Genomic DNA, 24,253 nt, shown 5'->3' with positions numbered 1-24,253 from the left:
GTTCAGCAGACCTCAGGTACAGTGCATGCCTGCCATCTCCCTGTACAGAAGGTGTGCTGCTGAGTAGGTCAAGTTATTGACTATACTAACATAAAATATGTCACTGTAAACAAATTAACAGTGTTTTTCCTAGCCCAAGAACAGGTTAGACATTGCTTGTTTCAAAAGGCCTCTATTTCCCCTTTTCTATTTCTGCCACTGAAGTTCTTCCCCTATTAACAATCCCTCTAGTTCATTCACAGTAGAACCTGCCATTTTCTCTCTTCCACTATAAGAAGTTAGTTTTTGTCATTCAAATAAACACCCCTGGACTGTTATAACCCCGATACAAGGCATTTCAGTTTGTTCTTATGCCAGATTTACGTGGTTTTAAAAGCCATGTCTATATTGCTGAGTCCAGGACCACTGCTGAGAAATAAATCCTCCCAGGTAGCTCTTGCTGTAAATGAATTCAAGCTCAGCAATTATGCAGCATATATAGCTTACACTAGGCTTTCTTGAAATGTGTGCTCAGGCCAAGAACAGTGTTGGAACACCAAGCCTGAGAGCAATAATAGGGTATGCACTCAAAATTGCTCTAAGTTGTCTACACTAATTGCTAGACTTGGATGTAGACTGAATAGGATTGAGTGGCTGGGGCTTATTTCCCATGAAATAAAGAGGAGGAGGCAGAAATATCACAAGACCCCTCACCCTTGACAATCTACTATTGCTCACAGCCTAGCATCCTAAGAGAAGTCCTCTACCTATGACTAGACAGAACTCAGGCCTGGAGCCTGAAAGAGCACTACTTTGTGGAGTGAGCAGAAAAAGAGATGGAGTTAAGAAGCAATTTGAGGAGGCAGATCTAGCTAGGATTGTTATTAAAATGGTTAAGAGTTTTTAGATATCTCTACCTTCCTATTTGTAGATTATGTTAGAATGTCTATGTCTACCACTTACTTTTATTTTCCTATTCCCCATACTGCTGAATCCCCACCTTCAGTATAGGTTTACAGAACTCTATGAGTGTTGGTAGCTGAGTTCCTTGGACAAGAAGTGGGGCAGTGAAAAGGTCAAAAAACAATCTGTCCTGAAATCAGGCGATAGACCGCTATGCTGCCCTTGGACAATGCTATGAGTGCCTTGGAATAGGACATCTTGGACCTTCACACTGACTCTGTGGTAGAAATCTGACATAGATTCAGCAGACGTTTACAGAGGATACAGCTTCTGGGGTGCTTGCTGGAAAAGAAAGCATCAATTTTCCTAAGAGGGCATAACACTAAAGCTCCCAAGAGGTATTTTTTTTGGTTTGGAGAGAGAGAGACTTCAGAACGTCAGCAGATCCACTGTCTCTTGAGGCCCCATGTTTGTCTGACAGCTGAAGCTGCAGAGATTTGGAAAGCAGCTGTTTCCTCCTGCAGTGTTTTGTAGTTGCTTAAGGCCTGTGACATGCTGGCTATAAAGGGGCTGCACTAGGGGTTGTTCTGTCTGACAAGAAGCTGCAACATCTGGATGCCCGTTTTCTTTCAGGAACTCTTTCAGAGCCCAGCAGCTCTCTACTGAAGAAAGCTCCCAGTAAAGAGGGGCTGAACTTAATACACATTTTTGGTCCTGACTTTCTGCTGGTGTTATCAGAGTGTGTCCAGAAGAAGGAGCTTCCCCTTAGTTGTTGCAGGGCAGCAATTACCTCACTGCCCAAGAAGGGAGACTTCTGTGATCTGCATAACAGGAGACCTATTACCATCTTCTTTTCCAATTACAAGATCCCATTCAAGTCCTTAGCATATCAGTTGAGGGACTGCCGATTTACTCAAATTAGAAGATGAGGTTCCCCCCCCCCCGATTAAACATGGGGGTAAAGCCCCTTGCTTTACAATAGGGTATGAGGTGGCAGAGGGCAGGCAGCTGCTGTGTCTGTGGCCCCTAACCCAGGCCCCTGCTTCCTCTGCACCCCTCGCCACTCCTCCCCTGCAGCCTCAAGCCCTTGCAGCACCCTATCTCCTTCTCCCCTACCGCACTAGTTCTCCCCCTGTCACGTTCCCCCTTATCTTTACTCCACAATGGCAGGCTCCATCCTTGCTACAGTCTGGAGCAAGGATCATGTGCTCCAGCCCAGCCCTGTAGCAACAGAGCTGGCACCATGGTGCTGCTATAGGGTGGACTGGAGCTGTGCTCAGTGCCCCAGGCTGCAGCAGAGATGGAGTCAGACAGTGGGAGTAAAGGTAAGTGGGGAGGGCTAGAGGAGCAGGCAGGGTGTAGGGATATTTTGGGGGGGGAGGGGATGACGAGAGGAAGGTGGAGAAGGAACCTGAAGCTGTGGGAGGTGAAGTTATGTGGAGAGGGGCAGATGTGGGGGGAGGAGGGGGAGAGGGGAAGGGGGATTTGGGGCCTGAGACAGGGGGGGCAAGCAGAATGAGGGAAAATAGGGGTTGGGGTTTATCAGTCTCTTGAAGGCTCAGGACAAGCGTAGTGGCTTCTTAACCTGGCAGGGGAAATACCACGTATCTGTGTCCAAGAAAGCAGTTTTCCTGAACCGCGCCCCAGGAGAACTGCTTTTCTGGTGTGGCTCAGTACCTGCCGAGGTGCAATGGCTTTCAAGCCCAGTTTATGGAAATGGGAGCCTCCTCTCTTGCTTGCTCCGAGGGCCTAATGTCAGAGGGCAAGCAAAGCTCAGGGGCATCCAAACTCCAAGTCTCTGGGCTTGGACCTGCAAGTAGGATGCCCACCAAAGGTTTTGGAAACATCTAAAGTCCCAGGTGCAGGTGGAGGATGTTTGCTGGTAGTAGGGCCAATTATGGGGTTCTGGACTCTTGGATTTGGAATTAGGTTTGGCTAATTTGGCCTTGGATATAAATTAAATTAAAAAAAAAGGGGAGGGTTTGGACAGGTAGCACTGCCCCACTGCCTACCCCCTACCACCTTGCCCCCTATTGCCTGTCCCCTTGCAGCACATGAATCTTTTTTTGGTGGGGGTAAGAGTTACTGCTCCCTCCACTGCCTGCCCCCTTGCTACCTGCTTGCCACCTACTCCACCACGTGCCACCCTTCCTGTCCCCCGCCTACCCTACCATGTGCCCCCCCCTACTACCTTCCCCACTGCCTGCTCCATTATTGCCCCCCTCATCAGTAGCGGGGTAGGGGAAATTTAAAATAATCCTCCAATAATTAGATTCCATACATGGAAATATTTACTATCCCCCTACCTGCTACATTTCTGATAACTTATTCTTAATCTATTTTTATTGGCAACATACTTTGTAAGATTGGGAAAGATTTCAATAAAGTTGACTATGACTATTTATGGATCACACTAGCTTTCTGGATTTAGACAGTTGCTTATATTCCACATTGTATTACAATGCTTTTAGCCAGGACACTTCCAAGAGTGCTTTAAACACCTGCTTCTACTTGCACACTTGTAAACCCAAAAATGTGTCAGTAAGGCCATGCTGGGTATTCCCTGGCAGCTGCTCACAAAACCTGTTTCCTTGTGCTTGAAAAATGTCACTGAGATGATCCCAGAGTGACCTCACCAGTGTATTTCCACACCTGGAGTTTACAAGTGGGAAAAGGCGAACAGGGTGTACTTAGTAATATCCTAGTACAGACATACTGATGCTTTGGTATAAACATACCCTTCATACTTTAAAAGTTCATGGAGGTCTTAGTCCCAGCTTCACAGTACATAGAGGTATCTGTCATGAATACCCTCTGCTTAAAATGTAATATACTCTGAATCTCAGACCATTTTTTTTTTTTACCTCTTAAGCTGTTGACTAATTAGCCTCTTCCTTGCTGTGGGTGCTAGAATTTTCCTGTTTGTTGAACCATGCCAATGCCATTTCTATTATTAGGTTTGATGGTGGTGCTCATACACCTTGCAGATGTCAAAAAATATTTCACTGGACATCTTCCAGACAAATCATTTGGACCAAAAGTAATTCCTTCTTGCTGGTTTCCTGGCAGATAGAAATACCCCATGAATTGTGATGGGGCACATCTAGGACTTAAGAGCAATTCTAGGGAGGATCTGAGCAATACATGATGAAGAATTTGAAGGGGAAGGGCAGGGCAAAGAAGCTGTGGGGCCTTTCTTCTAGGATGGGTTTTAATTGCTAAAAAATGGTCTCAGTCTTGTGGCATTGGCAGGTATGTTGGGAATCCTTCCCTAATTATGCAAAGTCAAGATTCAGAAACACATGTACCAGTTTTTTTTGCAAGGGTTATAATTGCTTGTTACCTGCTCTACTGTACTTTCCATTAGGTGACAGAGCTAGAGGATCATTGACCTACCTCTGGTTTGCTCAGCAGATGCTGCATTTGACTTCTGGCCAGGAGGTCCCTTGTTTTCTCTCTCTCCTGTCATGCTGTGATGGGTTTTGATACTCATTTATTCCAGATGGTACCTGGGTGACTGAAGAATGGAAATCTGCCTCTATTTAAGATCATTAGCTATTTAATACTTACTGACTCTTGTGATCTACCTGGCTAGACAAAGTTGTTCTTAGTTTGATTCACAGAAGCTGTTAATCTTCTTAACCTCTTTTCCTTCCAAAGATTTGTCTCTGGGGTTGCCTATCCATGTGCTTGGAGGTGGGGGGAGGGTCGTTTTAATTAGAGCAGTTCCTGGACAGCTACTTTAATTAAAATGGCTCACTGGGCATGTCTACATGAGACGCTATGTCACTGTAGCGATAAACTATGGCAAAGTAGCCTGTTGCTATGGCAATGTAGCATTGGCAGACATGAAATGTGAGGCTGATGCTACAATGCAGTAGTTCATTGTTATTGCACAGTAGAGTCAGGAACAACCCATGCGCCACTGGGACTGCGCAGTAATGGTGGTTACTGTGCAGTCATTTCATACTTGCTAAAGTTACTTACTAAATAACTGCAAAGTAATAACTGGGCAGTTGGGTGCACATGTAGATGTGCCCACTGTCACATGCATTAAGACCCCCTGTGTTTCAAAATGGCCTCAAGGGTACTATAACTAAAGCTCATTTGATGAGGTTTAGTTAAAGCACCCCCATGGACATTTTAAAATACAGGGCAGCTTAATACGCATGGCAATGAGGTGATACTGGAGCGTTCTAATTAGAACCCGAACAAGCTCATCTACAGGTATCCTAGGGGCCTGTTTTCTGTTTTATCCAGGCTGGATTGTCCTGCTTGAATGATCCTGCTTGGTTGGCTGAAAGTTTGCAATGGCTCTTGCTGCTAATATTGGGACCTGGTCTATATAGTTTTTGGATAAAGTCCTCTCTGCCTTTTAGGCACTTCTCCCTTAGCAGGCTGCTCAAACTCTCTGAAAGGACTATTTTTTCAGAGGATTTTTTTCACTGGATACCTTCTTTCTGGTAAATGGGATGTATGTGCAACTATAGAGGATATTGCCTTTTAGGGGTATGAGCAAGAAGCAGTTCTACAGTATCTGTGCCAAGATGCAGCATTATGCTGCTCTCTTTGGGTATGACAACACTGCAGAGCTAAGCACAGTGCAGAGATACACAAGATAGCTCTGATACCAGAAGTGATCTAGTCATGGCAGCACAGACCTCTGCTCAGTCTAATCCACTCTGCTAAGAAGCCAGCTTCAGTAACTCTGCACTGAACTGCAGACTGCAATGCAGACATATCCCTGATGCCACTGCTACCTCCCACTAGATGCATTTATCTCTGGGTGACTATTTCCAGCCCATAGGGCACTGCATACACTTCCTCTCACTAAGTGCTTAGGTGACTTACAGTGGCAGGTCTAGCATGGCAACAAAGTGACCAAAGAGATATAGCTAGCCATGTGAGACTGAAGTCAAGTAGAAAGCAGGGTAGATTTGACCTTGTATTACTAACCCAAATAGATTTTATATAGCACAAGCTTTCATAGGCTGAAGAGGCTGTGAAAGGATGCATACAAAGCTGTGTATAAGGAGAGAGAAATAGGAATACAAAAGCAGAAGGGAGAGACAGACAGAGAGTCATAAAAGCTAATCCAGGTAATGGGATAAGAATCCCTAGGCCCTGTATAAACCATACTTAATAAATCCAGTCTGTATATGATTTCTTATTCTGCAATTACCCTCAGGTCAGCAAAGGAATAGCAGAGAGGATAAAGCACTCTGCCACAGGCCTGTGTGTTTTCCTACAGGGGATTAGTGTCCATTTAGTCTTTCCTACAGGGATCACCCAGTCTGTCCAATGCAGACAGCAGAGGGACACTATAAGCAGGTGATGGTGTATATGACATTGGTAGAATTGTAAGTAAATGTATCTCAGGGGTTATTATCCATGTTATTTGGTCCAGTGATGATGTGGTCTGTATTGATGTTGGGACACAGAAGGCATCTGCATTTGTTGAAAGACCTGATGCCTCGGTGAGACTGGGTGTTAGGTAACTTGTTGCTTAAGAGACATCATCTGAGGTTGGGGGCTGTCTGTAAGTCAGAACCGATCTATTCCCCAAGACTGCTTTGAGATAGTCATCCTTTTCCAAGAGGGATTGGTGCTCATTAATGATGCATCTCAGGTGCTCAAGCCAGAGGCTGTAGGTGACAGAGTGTGGCTTTGTTGATTTGAGTGGGATTGTATTGTATCTGTAGGAATCCCTGCTCCAGATCCTTAAGGTATGCATCCCGATTAATGGGATCAGAGGAAACATGGTATACAAGAGCTTGGTTGTATATGATGGATCTAGTGATGCACTTAGGACGAAAACTTGTGGCATGAAGGTAGCTATGGTGGTCAGCTGGTTTCTGATACAATGTGGTGATGATGTGGTCATTGCAAACCTTCACAGTAGTGTGTAAAAAATGAATTTGTTAGGTGGAGTAGTCCCGAGTTAGTTTGATGGAGGGGTGGAAGCTGTTAAACTCAGAGTCATAGGGAAATAGGGCTTGAAAGGAGCTCCAGAGGTCATTTAGTCCAAACCACTGCCTGAGGCAGGATCAGCCCTATCCAAACCATCCCATGGAAACCATCATCTAAACTCGAAATAAAACTACTCTCAACCCTGATGCAACATAGACTGAACACCCTATCTTGCCACAGATAGAGCAGTGGAACCATGGCAGCCAACCACTGCATCTCTAAAATGTTGTCACAATACATGCTTAAGAGGTCTAAGGTAGAGGGTCACAGCCTCGCTACAAAGGCAAAACTCCCTACAGTCCATACCAATCTGACCATGGGGTAAAATTCCTTCCCGACTCCAAATATGGCAGTTGGTCTCACCTTAGCAGAGGGGCAAGACCCTTTAGCCAGGAGCCTCTGGCTTTGCTCCCAACAGCAGCATTGGCACATCCCAATCAAAGTCTCCAGCCTTGGCTGTATCCAATACCCAATGCCTTTGGGAAAGGTTAAAGACACCCTCACACATATAGCAAGGAGGGGAGCAACCAGAAAATCCCAGAAGCATGGGAAATACCTATGGTACAACACAGGCACAGTTACACCTAGATCATCTCTGACCAGTGGATGCCCAACCTCTTCTTGAACACGTCCAGTGATGGAGAGTCCACAGCTTCCTTATTCCACCGTCTCACTATTCTAACAGTGAAGAAGTTTTTCTGGATATCCAATCTAAACTTACTTTGCTGCAACTTCAAGCCATTGGTCCATGTCCTCCTCTCTACAGCAAGACAGAAAAGGTGCTTTCCCTCTTCTTGATGGTAGCCCCTCAGTTATTTGGAGAGTGCTATCTTGTCCTCTCAAGTGCTTTTTCCGTAAGCTGAACATGCCTTGCTCTTTCAGCCTTTCCTCCTATGACTTGCTTTCCAAGCCCTTTATCATCTTTGTTGCCTGCCTTTGGACTCTAACTTTTCCCATGTCCTTTTTAAAATGTGGAGCCCAGAACTGCACACAGTATGCCAGATGAGGCCTAATCAGTGCTGTCACCTCCCATGACTTGCACCTAATGCTTCTACTAATGCATTCCAAAACCATATTTGTCTTTTGTGTGGCTGCATCACACTACAGACTTACACAGAGTCTGTGGTCTACCAAGACTCCCAAGTGCTTGTCCATAGTGCTGCCATCCAGCCAGGTATCACCCGTCTTATATTTATAGTTTTGATTATTCCTTCCAAAGTGAAGCACCTTGCATTTGTCCACATCAAACTTCCTCCTGTTAGCTCTAACCCAACTTTCCAATTTGTTGAGATCCTTCTGAATTACACTTGCATCCTCCACTGCATTCTCAATCCTTCCCAGTCTTGTGTTGCCCGTAAACTTGCTTAAGAAGCTTCCTATGCCATCACACAAATCATAAACAAACATGTTGAAGTCCTGGTGAAAAAGTCTCTAGAGATTCCTTTCCATGCATCCATACAATGAAGATATCACTAACATTAGGTAGATCAAGGGGATGAAAAGGCAGACACAGAGGAAATGGACTTCAAAATTAGTCATAAATATGGTGGCATACTGGGGGGCCATATGTGTGCCCATGGTAGGTGGCATTCAGTTGTAGGTATAGGGAGTCTCCAAACCCAGAGTAACTGTGTGAGGACATAGCAGGAGAGTGTAATGGAAACAGAAGCATTTTTTTCATCAGGAATAATGTTCTTTATGGCTTGTAATCAGTCTTCATGGGGGGTGTTGATGTATAGAGAGATGTGATATCAATGATAGCTAATACGGTATTAGCTGGAAGCTTGTCAGTGGGGGCTACTTTCTTTAAGAAATTGCTGGTGTCTTTTAAATAGCTGACAGCTCAAGTGGCATAAGGGAACAGAACATAGTCAACATACCCAGAAACTCCCTTCATGATAGTGCCAATGCCAGAGACAATGGGGTATCCTGGGTTGCCAGGCTTGTGGATCTTGGGTAAGAAATAAAACCCCAAAACCTGGACTCCTGGGATGTGGAAGCAGTAACCCTCTCCTGTGTTCCCCCAGGTAGATCCTGAAAGAGCTCATTCACTTTCTTCTGGTACTGTGCCATGGGGGTCCTCTGTCAGGAGTTTGTAAAACTCCATTTTGGAAAGTTGTTTCTTGTATGTATGCTGCTTTGTCCATGTCAATAGTGGCACCCCTTTTTTCAACATGTTGTATGATAATATCCAGGTTGTTTTTAAGGTTGAATATGGCTCTATATTCTGCAGGACTGAGGCTGTAATGTAAATTTTTTTTGCAATCTCAGAGTGGGCACAGCGGTGGAAACAGTTTATATACAGATCCAGAAAGGGGCTGCAGTCCTCAAGTGGAGCCCCAGAACTTTTCTTTTGGTTCTGCGCATGTGTCTGGTCCATGTCAGGTTAATCATTACATGGATCCTTGTCATGGAAACTACCTGAGTAGGAGTGGCTAGAAATTTTTGGGAAACCAGTTATATAAAAAAATACATACACTGAAGTTAAAATGTTCCACCTGAACTATCTTCATCTCAATTAACATTTAAGCAGCAAATCAAAGACATGGTTACCACAGAGATAACAGTAAGTCATTGATTTATATATTGAGATATATATGCTCCATCATTTGCCGGTCCATTCATTTTGTATCCTAATATTTTGGTTGTTTGCTACTTTGACCACAGCTGCAGGTTGGGCTTAGTTAGGCTGTTCACAACAAAGTTCAATTTTTCCCCTGAGATACTGTTAGTTTAGAATATAGTAAGAGGTATTTTAATTACGGACCATGAATACTTTGGAGGCAGCTGAGTGAATTTACAATGTTGCCACCATGGTTACATAATTAACACACTAGAGGGGAAAAATATTACATTATATAGGATTCAACTTACTGGTTCTAAATTAACAGCATTATCACTGTGGGCATCAGTGTGGGCCAAAGAAGGCAAACAAAATACTGAGGTCTATAACAAATGGAATGGAGACTACCACAGAAAATGTCATTATATATATTTTAGTGGTTCTACCACATCTGAAATAATGTGTGCAGTAAATAGTCACTCCACCTTTAAAGTATATTTGCAATAGTTCAGAAAAAGACAACAAATGGATAAAGAAAAACCTTGCATACAAAAAGATTTGGACTGGTTCTCTTGAAAGGGAGATGGCTCAGATGGTATATGATAAAAGTATAAACAATTAGGAACTGTATATGTAAGACAGATCAGGTCTTTTCTCCTGGTTTCATAATAAAAGAAAAAAGGGGCCATTTAATGACATGGAAAGGAAGCAAAATAAAAACTAATAAAACTCACACATAATTGATAGTTATACTATAGAATTTATTAACCCAGTATGTTCTGAAAGCCAAAATACTTAACAAGATTCAAAAAGGGACTGGATTTTAATACAGATAGTGAAAATCTCCAGTAGTTAAAAGAGTGTCCTGAAGTACAATAGATAATGCTAAAACAGAAACTTTTTTTAGAATGGATATGAAGCTTCATGTTTTAATTTCTAACTATTAGGAGTTTAGGACAAAACTAATGGGTGACAGATTATTCTTTCAGCATTTCTTGTACACTTCTGTAACACACGTTGTGCTAGATACCAGTAGTGTAACATGGAAGGTTGGGGAGAGGGGTGGGCAAGCAGGGCATCAGTCCTGGACACCAACTATGACAGGGTGCCAGAATCGACCTCTGGAATCTTTTGCCAAGGCAGAGGCAACCCTGTGCTGCTTGGCCAAAGGATTAGGACAGCATGGCCCCACACTCGACAATGTACCTGGGGGGGAGGGGACTGGGGCAAACAGAATGGTGCTCCATCCCCTCCTCCTTGTTCCTCCTTCTGTGGGCTAACTTCATCAGATACCATACAGGGACTGCAGGAAGCAGAGCTTTTAAATAGAAAACAGTGATTGGAATCCAAAGGTAGGAATGGGGGGTGGAGGGGACATTGCTGGGAGAGGCAAGGTGGATTAGAGAGAGAGGAAAAAAAAGCTATTGTGAGAGATAGGGATTCTAAAAACTAATTCAGGTAATGTCACATAAGCAGACTTTCTCTAAACTGTAGTCTTTATTTAGACCTGTTTAATACAATTAACTCTGTGGATGATTTTTTGTTCTGAAATTTCCCATTCAAATTTGTTTTTAAAGTTTTGTCATCTAAGAACAGCCACTCTGAGGTCTGTGGTAGAGTGTCCAGGAAACATTCAGGCAGGTTAAATAATTCTGCTTCAGGCTTGTGCATCTTTCTGGAATTGATATAGGACTGGTATTCAGTCATTCTTAAATGCAGTCCAAGGGCACTGTAAGCAGGTGATGGCATGTATGACATTAGTAGAAGTGCAGGTAAATGAACCCTGAATGTTATAATCCATATTACTTCATCCAGTGATGGTGTGATCTGTGTTAATCTCTACTTCCTGAAGTCCATTCATAGCATCTGATGAAGTAAACCCTCTGCTTCCTTACATTAAACATCTCTTTTAATTAATCTATAAGGCACATATCTACCCTGCCTTCTGCCTGAACTCAGACTAAGATGGCTAAATACCTCTCTTTATTCTTAGACAGCCAAACATGTAACAGAACTACTACTGGATCAGAAAACCACCAAGCTGAATATAAATTGACTATCACAGGAGGAAGTTATGGAACTTGGGAGCATATTTTTAGCTGGCATGACTTCGTTCAAGTCTCTGAGGGAATCAATGGAAGAGTCCCTGGTAGCATGACCCCTAAGGAAAAAAATAGCTAGGTTGAAGATGACATTCTACACTGACTGTTAATTATTTTTAAATAGAGTTTTCTGTATCTACATATTTAAGTAACTCAACTATATGCATACAACCCTCCCTAGACAGAAATACCAAAGATTCCACAGCATCTGCTGGAGACCACGTTCTCTACAGCTACTCTACTTTTCAACCAGTCCTTCAATTATGATAGCATTTCTCCACTGGGATCATATTATTGGGAGACTCCTCCACTGGACACCGGTTATCTCTGTGTAACTCTAAGAACCTGCAGAAAACTGTTTCAGGGAAAAAGATAATGCATGTCTGTAGGCAGAAGTGGCTGATTTTACATGCAGCCCCCGTTGCTCCATAACCCTGACTCATTCATTCTTGCTCCAACTTCCTCCTGTTTCCTCCATCGATATAATCCCTGAACTCAGGGATTACCTACACTGGAGAGGGGAGGGGGGGCTGTGGAAGGCATGAATTTACAGCTCATTATTTACTCCAAAATAACTCCCTTTGAGGATATTCTTAGTGCACAATAAGCATAAAGTAAATTTCAAAAAATGGCATTTTTTCCATTCCACCTTCATGGCATGCTAGGAGAACTGATATAGGAAGTGATTGTGTAGTCTGTGTGCTGTAAATTTACACCATAGCTTAATTTGCAATAACTTTCCCTTGTTGACAAGCCCTCAGGAGTGTCCATGGCATTGCTTCAGAGAAATGGAGCAGAGTGAGAAGAAGCTGTGATGATGAAAAGAGACTGCATGCAGAGGTTCCCTCCTGAAAACTGTTTTGGTTGTCCATCAGACAGCAAATAATCTAAACCATAATTAGTCTTATTTATTAGAACTGTAATATTTTAAAACATCTACTCTTTCTAGAGAAGGAGGCAACATTTTACAGAAATGAGAATCTAATTCCCCTTGGACCTACTCCTAATCAAAAAGTCCTTTTCAGATACGCTATCCAACATTTTCACTGCATTTTCATTGCACACCATCCGTCCCACTTTTTCCTTAAAGGAAGAGAAATCCCACAGGATCTAGGGGAGACTAGTGACTTCCAAGCTTGCTTTTGTCTTATTTGTCCCTCTCCTTGCCATTGTAACTCTTTTCAAGGACCCTCTGCCCAGCCCCAGCACCACTCTCACACTTTGTTCCCAATCTTATTTTAATTTTCTATGGATCTGTTAACAAATGGGTGATCTCTTAAGACTGGTTCAGAACCTGTGGGTTAGTTTGCAATGCTTTGATCACAGCAGTATGAGAAATAATTTGAATATAGGCTAAATCAAAAGAAAATGCTTAAATCTTGTCAAAATACACATGCTTATCACAATTTGTGCTTAACAATAAAGGCACTAGTTCAAGACTTCCCCCTGAATTTTAATGTGGACAGGCTCCCTGATGAGTCTGAATCCTCCACCAAGTCTTTCAAATAGACAAAGTCCTAGAAGCAAGGACCCTTCTCCACCTCCAAAATGAAGAGCAAAATAAACTGACAGTAGACACCTAACTTTGTCATATGCTGTGAATTTTAATCCATAGTCACACTTTTGACATTTTTCTCTTTTTTGTCATGGTTAAGATACAATTCAATGAAACTATAAAGATAAAAGTCATATTACAGGTTTCCCTTGCTTTATGCAGGTCCTGTATGTGTAAATTTGTTCTTATGCAATGACCCTATACCAAAAATTCGTTATATGCGAAGTAAATTCACTCTTACGCGATCGGTGTTTCATAGTTTCATCGCTGGTAGCATCGGAAGGGACCTGAGCAGATCATCAAGTCCGACCCCCTGCCATGGCAGGAAAGAATGCTGGGGTCAAATGACCCCGGCTAGGTGATTATTTAGCCTCCTCTTGAAGATCCCCAGGGTAGGAGCGAGCACCACTTTCCTTGGAAGTTGGTTCCAGATCCTAGCCGCCCTGACTGTGAAGTAGTGCTTCCTGATATCTAGCCTGAATCTACTCTCAGTCAACTTATGGCCATTATTCATCGTTACTCCCGGTAGTACTTGGGGGAACAGGGACTCTCCCATAGCCCGCTGGTCCCCCTTGGTCAGTTTGTAGATGGCCATCAGATCCCCTCTCAGCCTTCTCTTGTGGAGGCTGAACAGGTTTGGGTCCCTTAGCCTCCACTCATAGGGCCTGCCTTCCTGCCCCCTGATCATGTGAGTGGCCTTCCTCTAGACCCTCACGATGCTGGCCACATCTCTCCTGAAGTGCGGTGCCCAGAACTGGACACAGTACTCCAACTACGGCCTGACCAGTGTTGCATAGAGGGGGAGGATCACCTCTTTGGACCTGCTCGTGATGCATCTGTGGATGCATGACAAGGTGCGGTTAGCCTTCCTGACCGCGTCCCCACATTGGCGGCCCATGTTCATTTTGGAATCAATAATGACACCAAGATCCTCTTCTATCTCTGTGCTGACAAGAAGGGAGTTCCCCAGCCTGTAGGTATGCTACTGGTTCTTCCTCCCCAGGTGCAATACCTTGCACTTGTCAGTATTGAAATCCATCCTGTTCTCATCTGCCCACCCCTGTAACCTGTCCAGATCTAGTTGCAGACTGTCCCTCTCCTCCAGCATGCCCACTTCTCCCCACATCTTAGTGTCATGTACAAATTTAAACAAGGTGCTTTTCACCCCCTTCTCCAAGTTGCTGATGAAGATGTTGAACAGTGCGGGCCTGAGGACTAAGCCCTGGGGGACCCCACTGCCCACATCCCTCCAGGTTGAAAACATAGAAATGGGTCTAGGGGTCAGTACAGTTGAGGTCTTGGAATGTATCCCTAGTTGTTATATTGTAAAGTGGCGTAGGGCTACCACATTTCCAGGTCCAAAAAAGAGGACATCTGAGGGGGGGCAGGGCAGGGAGAATATGATGGTGTGGGGGCAGTGCCCTGCCCCTGCCCCTCTGGTGCCCTGCCCCTGTTGTCCCCTCACTGACAAGCCACAGTCCCCCTCCCAGCCCTGCTGCTGCCCCACTCCCGATCCACTGACCCCAGCCCTATCAGTGCACCTCACTCCTGACCTGCAGCCCCCTGCTCCCCCAGCCCTGCTGGTGCCCCTCACTCCCAACCTGCAGCCTCCTACACCCCCAGCCCTGCTGGTACCCCTCACTCCCGATGCTCTGTGCTCTGCTCCCAGCTGCCTCTGATCACCCTCCCCCTGCTCCCACCAGTGGAGCAAAGCTACATCACAAACTCAGCTCCTGATAGCGCACATGCTGTGCTAGGTATTCTGGGACTGTAGTTCTACATAGAGGTGGCCATATTGAAAATGGACAGGAGAAGGAAACAAGGGGCCAAAAAAGAGGACATGTCTGGGAAAACATGTATGTATGGAAACTCTAGAGTGAGTTCCCTTTATGCAAATTTGAGTTATGCACCATTTTCCAGGAACGCATGTACAGCATAAAGTGAGGGAAGCCTGTACACTGTTTGGCAATAGGATGGCTTGGAACTTTATGAGAGAGTAAAACAAGCTGGTACAAACATTTCTATCATCTCATTGGTACATCTGTTTGACTGATAAATAGTGAAGGTGAGAATCAATTTTGTTATCTGGAATAGATTAAACATACGATTCTCCTACTATATTAAGTGGCAGTCAGATAATGTGGTTGTTATAGAATGAATAATTAATTAACAACAGAACAGAGATATAAAAAAGAGAGTTACATCTTACCTGTCAACTTAAGTTCTGCCCAGACTATATGGTTGTGCAATACATCAACAGAAAATAGAGACAGAGGACACACAAATATTTCTAGAAGGAAAACAAGTAACACTTCTCTTATTTTCTCAATTGAGGGAACTTTTCCAATAGTAAAATACGTAAGAAAAAAGCAAAACCTAATGAAAAACAAAAATTCCATTTATAAAAAAGATGGGGAAAAATGATCTTTTAAATTCTCTATGAGTACTACGAGTACTTTTTTTCTATGGAAAAAAACAAACTCTCACCTGGATTAGAATCAGTGTATTTTGCACAATTCACAGAAAAGACACCTTCATTCTACTATGTTTCCTTTGTATCATCCCACAATGTAGCGGAAGGAATAAGAGACTTCATCATCAACTGATGATCCATCTACTGCAGCACTTACATCTTATAGTAGCATATAACTGATGCTTTACATGATGATAAGAAGTTTCAAAGAACTTGTAATATGTGCCAGTAATTTTTATAGATGTTATTATATTTGGTTAAAAAATATTTCCTCTTATAAAATTGTTGCCACTTAAAGTTATTGGTTTATTCTTTTACTAGGACACTGTAAATATCAATACACAATAGCATTTAATTATATATGTTTTACTTCATACAATATACTAGGGGCTGGGTGGTCTGGGTGCTAAGGTGCACAGCTGACAGCCCAAAGGTCACAAGTTTAGAGCCATAGCAGAAGCGCTCACGGTGCAGCCTCTCAGATTCCATCGAATCTATGAATTCTACTAAATACCTTGCACAAGGACATGAAATCAACTAATCAACTGTTGTACTACTCTAGCTTTTCTTTCTGATTTGCGTTTTCTAAAAAGATTTAATGCAGTTTGGGGTGAAGATGTGTTGAAGGAGTTATAAAACACCATTACAATATTCTCCACATTATACCCTTTTCCGTATTATGTCAAAGCATTTTATTAACTTTGACTGTTTCAACTGAGCAGACCTCTTAACTGAGCTGCCTAAAATAATGTTCAGGACTTTCTCCCAAGGTTACAGATAATTCAGAGCTTGTCAGGATGTATAAACAGTTTAAATTAAGCCTTTTACTGTGTACCGCTTCCTTTGTCATAAACAGGGATCCTGGTTTTCTTTGTTTAAAATTTGCAAATTCCTTTTAAATGATTCTCTCATTAAACCCCCCCGAATCTGTGTTTTTCTGTGACTAAAAGGAAATGCCACTATATAGATAGATATCCATTGAACACAATGTTTTATTGATATATTTACAATTTTAAAGCAATTTGGAAGCCTACTCGTGCCTCAATCACTATAATAAATCAGTTCTAAGTACCTATACATTTTGGCGTTTGATTTTGGGTATTTTAACATGAAAAGTCAGAGCTCCCCCTGCCCCCTCTGCTCACCAGGCCGTGGGTCCAGTTGTGGCTGCCCCTGCCACTGATTTGCGGCACTGAGCAGCCCTGATATACTGGTGCCCTGCCCATGCCATTGTCCCTCACTCCTAAGCGGCAGCCCCCTGGCCGTGCCAGTGTCCCTCACTCAGGACCTACACCCCCCTGCCCCTGCTAGTGCCCCTCACTCCCCACCCACAGCCCCACTGGTGCCCCTCACACCTGACCCACAGCCCTCACAGCCCTGCTGGTGCCCCTCACACCCAATCCACAGCCCACCAGCCCTGCTGGGGCCCCTCATTCCTGACTCACAGCCTTCTGGTGTCCCTCATTCCCCACCCACAGCCCCCCACACCCTTCAGCCCTGCCAGAGGGGACCCTGAGCTTCCAGGATTACAGGGACAGGGACCTGGGTCCACAGCTCCACCCCCAGCAGCAGTGCCTGAGCCCTGGCTGCTGCCTGTAGGGGTTCAGGGATCTCTGCCCTGCTACTCTCCGCCCAGGGGGCCTCTGCGGCCCAGCAGATGTGACCCGGTGTGGCAGGGCAGAATGAAGCAGGGTGGGGAGGATTAGTGCTACTGCCAGGAGCCCTGTGCCTCCATGGCGAGGCTCTCCCTGACCACCCGGCAGCAGTGAGGGGGGCACAACTCTACACTGCCACCACCCCAGCTGGGCAGAGCTCCCAGCCCTGCCCAAATCCCTCCCTCCCTACCTCAATCCCCTCCCACTATGCCAGACTTACCTTCAGGGAGCTGCTCTCGTACTACTTGTTCTTGTACTACTTGCAGGCTGAAACTCTGCCAGCTTGCAAAAGAAAACTTGCTGTTTCCCATGTGTTTTTGCCTTAACAAGAGAAAATCCATGTTTTACCGTGTTTTTCTGTGGCAAATGGAAAACCCAGATCCTTGGTCATAAGGATTTTCCTATGCCATTGTGTTCAATTATCCACACTTAATAGATCCTGTTAGAATTTCCCATTGTATTGCATATCACTGAACTTGCTGTGAAAGAAACTAATTTCAACTACATCTCATTATGACAACAGTGATGGGCTAGAGCATGGGTCATAGTCCATCCTACAGAAACCCAAGTAGAGGCTATCTAGATGCATGACTCCTAATAGCAATTTTTTTATCCAAATTGTCCCATATGCTGCACAACTTACGTATGTATGAGACAAAAGCAGGGTGTATACAACACTTCTCAATTATCCCATTATTTACTATTAAAAAAAGGTCTACACTCAACGATTCATCTAGGTTATTTGACAGGAAAGCAATGCAAATCAAGAGATAAATTCACAAAACTGCAGAAGGTGGACATGTCAATCTACCCCAAAGCACAAGGATATGAACACTCTACAGTATGTGCAAGACAGGGGTTCAGGCTCCTCCTCCTCCAACTGAAGACATTTGAGAAGATACTTCCCAACTTCCAGAAAAGTGTCTCAGCCACCAAACTAAATGCTATTACAGAGTGTTAAAACAGAAGAAATGAAGAATCACACTGGTAACTGGCTTCTGAGTTATAAAGTTGAGAATTTGTGAAAATGACGGTAAAACCAAAATGCATATCTAGGTCAGATCTGCAAATCTCATCCCCAAATGCACGAGAAGAGTATTCCTATGACATTACTTTCTTTTTCAGAAGTCAGAGCAGGGTGGCACCTTAAAGACTAGATCAGTGAGAAAGTCTTTAGCTTTTGTAGACTACAGATTACTTTGTTAGATGTTGTGAATAGACTTGCAGGCCATGTCCAGACGAGCGTGGTCATGCAGTACATGGTGCCGCAAACACCTTTGCAGTACGACATACCACAGTCTGGTGTTCTCCACAGGTTTTTTAATTCAGAAAGATATCCAGGGGTAAAAAACAAACAAACCCCACCATGAAAAAAAAAGGGCACGTGGCATTTATCAGCCACATCAGCCACAAATGCTGATTGCCGATACTGTCGATTTTCCTTATATAGGTGCCGATCTGATATGGGACCGATGTATCGGCGCACCAGTACTGTGGTGGCAACATGGCCATTGTGAATTTTCATGGTGATATCCAAGAAATGAATTTTGTGGATAGAGTATTCAAGAGTCAGATTCTTTTTCAGGGGAGAAATAAATGTATAGTTGTACAAAGGTCCAACAGCCAGTTCTAAGAGTATGCACTGTCCCTGCTTCTGTGTGCCTTTGTCTTGAAGAAAAACTCCACACAGTTTTTCTGTTAGCACCTGAGGCAAAACAATCCACTAAAGGAATTCTGATTCTTTGGCCTGTCATTTTGTATGCCTATGAGTGAATACTCTATTTCCTAGGTTTTTTCTCTTTGTTTCTATATCAAGCTAGTATGTTTTCTTTTTCATTAATGTAGAGTACATTGAAGGATCAGATGTTTTCTTCTACCAGTTCAGCAGCTTGTGGGTCTTCTTGTAGAGAAAAGATTTTATTCCTTCTATGTATTTCAAGTTATCATTACATGTGGCTGTTACTGGTAAGGATTCACCAAACTTCAGAATGAAGGTCCCATAATCTCCACATCAAGTCCCAAAGAGGCAGACTCACCCCACAGATTCAAACTAGGCTGGTTTATGTCAGAATCAGAAGAGATTCTCAAATACAGCCACTGGTGGTCCACATTTATGGGGAGTACATTTAAGATCCCAAGTGACATAGCATGTTTGTCTCATAGAGGAATAAATAAGGAAAGGGCAGTAGTCCAAATGCATTTCTAAATTATAGCACAGTAGAAACACTGTTATAATTTTTACCAGCAACATCATACTATGATTTATCTGAATCTCACAGTAGGATCAAGGCCCACTGCTCTCCATAGGAAGGCCTGTGAGCTTGGATGAACTAGAATAACTAGTTTACTTTGGTATGATTAGTACTATGACAGTGTAAAAATCTAGTGGATGGATGGTGCATACTCATAATCTGGGATAATTTCACATGATCCAGTCGAGAGCTATCACTAAAATAATCAAGCATGAAGCGTACTAGGCTAGCACCTTAGAGACTAACTGGTTCAGAGAGGCATAAGCTTTCATAAACAACAGTTTATGAATGGCATTGCTTCTGACAAAGTGGGCTGTAACCTATGAAATTTTATGAAACAGTAAGTCTCTAACACATCATTCCGCCCTACCCCCTGCCTGACTTCAGACTAAGACAGCTAACTACCTCTCTCTACAGAAATAATCAGGAAAAAAAAAGCCACAGTGAAGAAATAGGCTGCACTGGTTGAGATAATTGTGCTTGCAGTTTATCCCAGGGTAGCCATTTACTTAAGGCGAACAAGTTATTGCTCCCCTGCCAAGTAGCCAAGGCACAATAATTGCAGCTGACAGTGTGAGTTATGCAATAAGATGTCCATTATATATTCCAGTATAATCTGCATCGATGTATAAAAATAATCTAAATTACACTAGGGCATGTGATCATCAGTCAGTGTCTTGTGACAAGCTGGCAGCTCCTACAGGTTAGCAATAATTTTCCTTTTTCAGTTAGGAGGTCTGCTGAATATACAACAGTCAAAATGAATAAAAGTATTCTATGTAAGACTTTGTGGGTTTGAAGAATCTGCATTTTTCAAGGCAGCCATATTTCTTTGAAACTTTTATAAGCTCAAGCTGGATGCAGCTTCAAGTGGCAGTAACTAACATTATATCTTCTCAAAGAGACCTTTATAATGCAAGATTTGAGCAGAGGCCTCAAAACAAATGAGGTCCCTTAATGTTTATAAAAACAGCAGTATTATTTCCAAAGCTAAACTGAATACAATTAAGGCAGGAGAAGACAAAGTAGCCGTGAATGACCTAAATCTCTGTTCAAACAACTTCCTTTCTTTCGAAGGCTAGGGACCAAAATCTCACTATCTCTGAAAAGGACTTATAAATAGATTCAGAAATGCTGTCATCACTTAGAAATAAGATCAGTCAGGTATGAACAGATATTTCCTGAGGACCACACTATCATACAATTAGCTACTAGAAGTATGAAATATGTAGTTTAAATTAAAATTTGATTACTTATCAAACAGGGACTGATTAGAATTATCACTGGCATCTTAATGTCACATTAAATAAAGTAGGTTCACCTTCAATCCCAAAATAAAATGAACTTAAAGTGATCAATATCACTCACCATCCATCTCCTGCCCCATTTTATTGAACTCAACTCCTCAGACTGCGACAAGCAGGTGATTACTAGAAGTATAGGAAGAGGTACAGAATCGGGGGGGGAGGGGAGGTAGGCGAGAGCTACAAATAAAGAGCTATAGCAAAATCCCTTTGCTCATCCCAGAGCAACAAGACGAATAAACTTAATCCTTTGAAAGATAAAGATAAGAGTAGTGGAAGCAGAAAGCTAAAGCAAATCTGTCAGAACCAGGAATAAAAAAAAATTGGAATGCTTATGTTGAAAAACTAAGCCTATGAGAGCAGATCACTGTCTATAAAAACCCTGGAAAAATCAACTTTGTGCAATTAATGTCAGACAAGAATCCACTAATGAAAAAGGAGCAAGTGAAGTAAGACCGAAAGTGCCTTTTGCTTTAGATTCTAATTAGTCCTCTATCTCTATAACCTGTTATAGCATGGCATAACTTACTTTGTCTCGTTTGGCAGAAGGAAATAAGTGCAAGAGTTTGACACTTTTTTACACACTCAAATGGTCTCCTACAGCCACAATTCTTTTTGTCCCTTGGAAATAACCTCTTTTTCCATTACTGTATTTTTTTCTGGATTTCTCTGTTCCAAAATGTTATTCATAAATAAAAATGACAAGTAGTGCATGCTCATTTCTCCCTTTATCAAACAGTTACAAAATGGGATTTTTACATTTCAGGAAACTAGGCCAGCTTTATCACAACACAGTTTGTTAGGAAACCAATTTTAGTATTTTTTCACACATACTAAGAGCTGCTTGAGGCATTTTGGCTAACATATTCCTTTAAAGTTACTCTTCCTTAGAGACAATAACCATTTACAGAATGAAGAAAAGGCAGTAAATGAGTTTTGGGAAAAAGGGAAAATGAGACAAGTAGAAGTTCTTTTAAGTTCATGCTATACAGATAATTTGGGAAAGATTTTTTCAAAAGCCTTCACCTTTATGATTACATATGATAGGATTTTTCATACTTCAGCTTCCCATCTAATATATAATTAGATGAGGAAATACTAACTTATGCCTCCTGGATAAATTGTGTGGCTAAAGATGTGCACTCTATTAGTTGACCTCTCAAAGCTGAAAGCAAGGTGAAGACATTTCATAGTACACTAAAATACTGAGTGTCTACTTAACCATTTCTGAAAAAAACTCTTTATTTCCATTTGAATGGGGGTCAGCAACATATGGCTCATGGACCAGATATAGCCTGCAGAGCCTGAAGGCTTTGCCTATGCCTGTTCAAGGGCTAAGCAAACAGAAGCTGCACCAGGACTGGGCAACTTCCAGATGCACCCTTGTCACCACTGTTTCTTCCCCCATTCCCTTGCTTCCCCCAAAACTGCACTTCCCCTGCCTCAGCTGAGATGTAGAAGCAGCAGGAGCATGGGCACAGCTTCCATCTACCTAGCCCCAGTGCAGCTCCCTACCACCTGGAAGCTGTGCCCACACCCAAGCCAAGGAGCCAGGGGTTAGGAAAAGTGGCAGTGGTGTGGGTGCAGCTCCCAGCTGTCTGGCCCTGTTGTGGGCACAGGGAAAGCCTCCCTGCTGCTGATGTGCCATAACCGGCCTGTACAGGACCAGAGCTGGGTTGTTCCACCCTGTGACTTGAAACAGTTGCTAGCCACTGCATTAGAAAAATAACTCTCTCTTCTATCCTGTCTTCAACCCAACACTGTTCCCTACTGGCTTTTTGAGAAAACATAACAAAGAATTTTATTAAATGACTTAACAGGGAGAGAAGTATTTATAATAGAGCTTGTCACAGAAAGAGAACACAAACAGTACTTATTATTAAAAAATCAGCATCAGTCAAAGTTACCCAAGGTAATAGCTGAAGCCATGGCTACACTGCAAACAGTGCCTGGCCAGAGCTTACACAGAGTATGCTTCCACCCTAAACAAGAGCAGCGTAGCCACATTTGCATGGTTCACATTTGACAAGCTAATGAGCACTGCCAGGTAACTGCTAGTACCAGTTAACAGTGGCTGGTGCCTTTACAAACTTCCCTATCTACTGAAAGACTGTCATCCTTGTGTCAAGGGACTGCTGATGTTGCCATTGCAAAAATGGCTACACTGCTTAAGGTTGTGGATTAGTATAGGTGGAGCAGAAAACATGTTTAAGGGCATTACTGCCTGGCATGGCAAGTCTGTAGTGTAGACATGACCTGAGAGATTCAAATAGTGTTTCCTACCTTTAGGACAAGACACAGCTATAATAAATGGGTGGTAATACAGTTGCTTAGAAATTTCTGACTGTTTTAATATATTTTACAGAATCATCTGTGTAAACACATGTTATACCTCCCAACAATTAGCCAACTAAGTAACAGAAGGCATGTAAATACTTGAATTAGGGAACATGAGAAAAGAAACAGAAAGGCTCACAATAGATAGAAAAGAGTGCCAAAGAATTGAATAAAAAAGATATCACTCACATTCTATAGAACAATGAACAAGAGTATGCTTATTCATCTTACTTTAAGGTAATTTTACATTCCTCAAAACCTTTCAATACTAATTAATCTGCAGTGAGTTATTCTAATACAAATTAAGTCAGAGACAAGTTTAACTTGGACTTCATGCTATTAATGAACCTTCTGCTACTAAACTGCAACAGCCTCTCTGATTCTAAACTAGCCATTCTGCTTACCTGGTCTAAAAGATCTTCCACTTTCTTTTGCCATCCGTCTCTGGCAGCATTTTTTTCACGTTCTTTCAGTTGCAAGAGCTGAGTCATGGCTGCCTTTTTATCCTCTTCATGCTGAAGCCTCAGCTCCTCACGAAGTTTAGTACATTCCTGTCTGAAAGAAAAAGTAACAGAATTACAATATAACCTGGCCTTTTATAACAATGGCTGTTTACAGACTTTAGAAAACAAACAACCAACACCCTCCCAAACACACTTTACCAAAAGAAGCAGAGCATTAGTTCAACCAGGCTCTGCAGCAGGCGCTTTAGCGAGGCTTTTTGGCGCTTTTGTCTAAAGCTGATTCAATCAGTTATTAGCTAAAAGCCCCAAAAAAGCCCCAATCTATACAGGTGTTGGGCGAGCCGGGTCTAATTAATGCGATGCCTCTTCTGGGCATGTGCTGTGCTCGGTGCGGGGACGTGCCAATTTTAAAGTACAGTGATATTTTTTTAGAGTTTTTTAACATCTGTAAGCAGCTAATAAAAATGAGAAATAGGAAAAACAATTGAAATGCTTAGCCAATTATAGAAAACTAGCCAACTGCCAATCAAGAATAACTGGGGGGGGGGGCGAGAAGAGGCCCCTGCCTGGCACCCACCCCCACTTCAGGTCTGGCCCTGCTCCCCCATCCTGTCTCCTCTCCTCCCCCCCCAAATCCGGGCCTATTCCCCCCTCCCCCCATTTGGGTCTGGGCCCATTCCCTGCCACCCCCGCGGT

At 42.9% G+C, this 24,253-nt stretch overlaps 1 protein-coding gene across 9 annotated transcripts in view; it reads right to left on the bottom strand.

The window, feature by feature from the left end:
• The window catches only part of FAM184A (family with sequence similarity 184 member A), a 189,913-nt gene that overhangs the window by 77,321 nt on the left and 88,339 nt on the right, over nt 1-24,253 (bottom strand). For all 9 annotated transcript variants that reach the window (XR_003091708.1, XR_003091710.1, XR_003091709.1 and 6 more), the window contains one exon: nt 23,498-23,648. Coding sequence is in view for 6 of the 9 variants with exons in the window: in XM_025191337.1 (XP_025047122.1) it covers nt 23,498-23,648 (151 nt within the window). In the remaining 3 variants the exon portion in view is untranslated. The remainder of the gene's footprint in view (nt 1-23,497; nt 23,649-24,253) is intronic.

This window comes from Alligator sinensis, unplaced genomic scaffold (assembly GCF_000455745.1).
Source record: "Alligator sinensis unplaced genomic scaffold, ASM45574v1 scaffold1343_1, whole genome shotgun sequence".
In the NCBI taxonomy this organism is placed as follows: Eukaryota; Metazoa; Chordata; order Crocodylia; family Alligatoridae; genus Alligator; species Alligator sinensis.
This window is presented reverse-complemented; position numbering and strand designations above follow the sequence as displayed.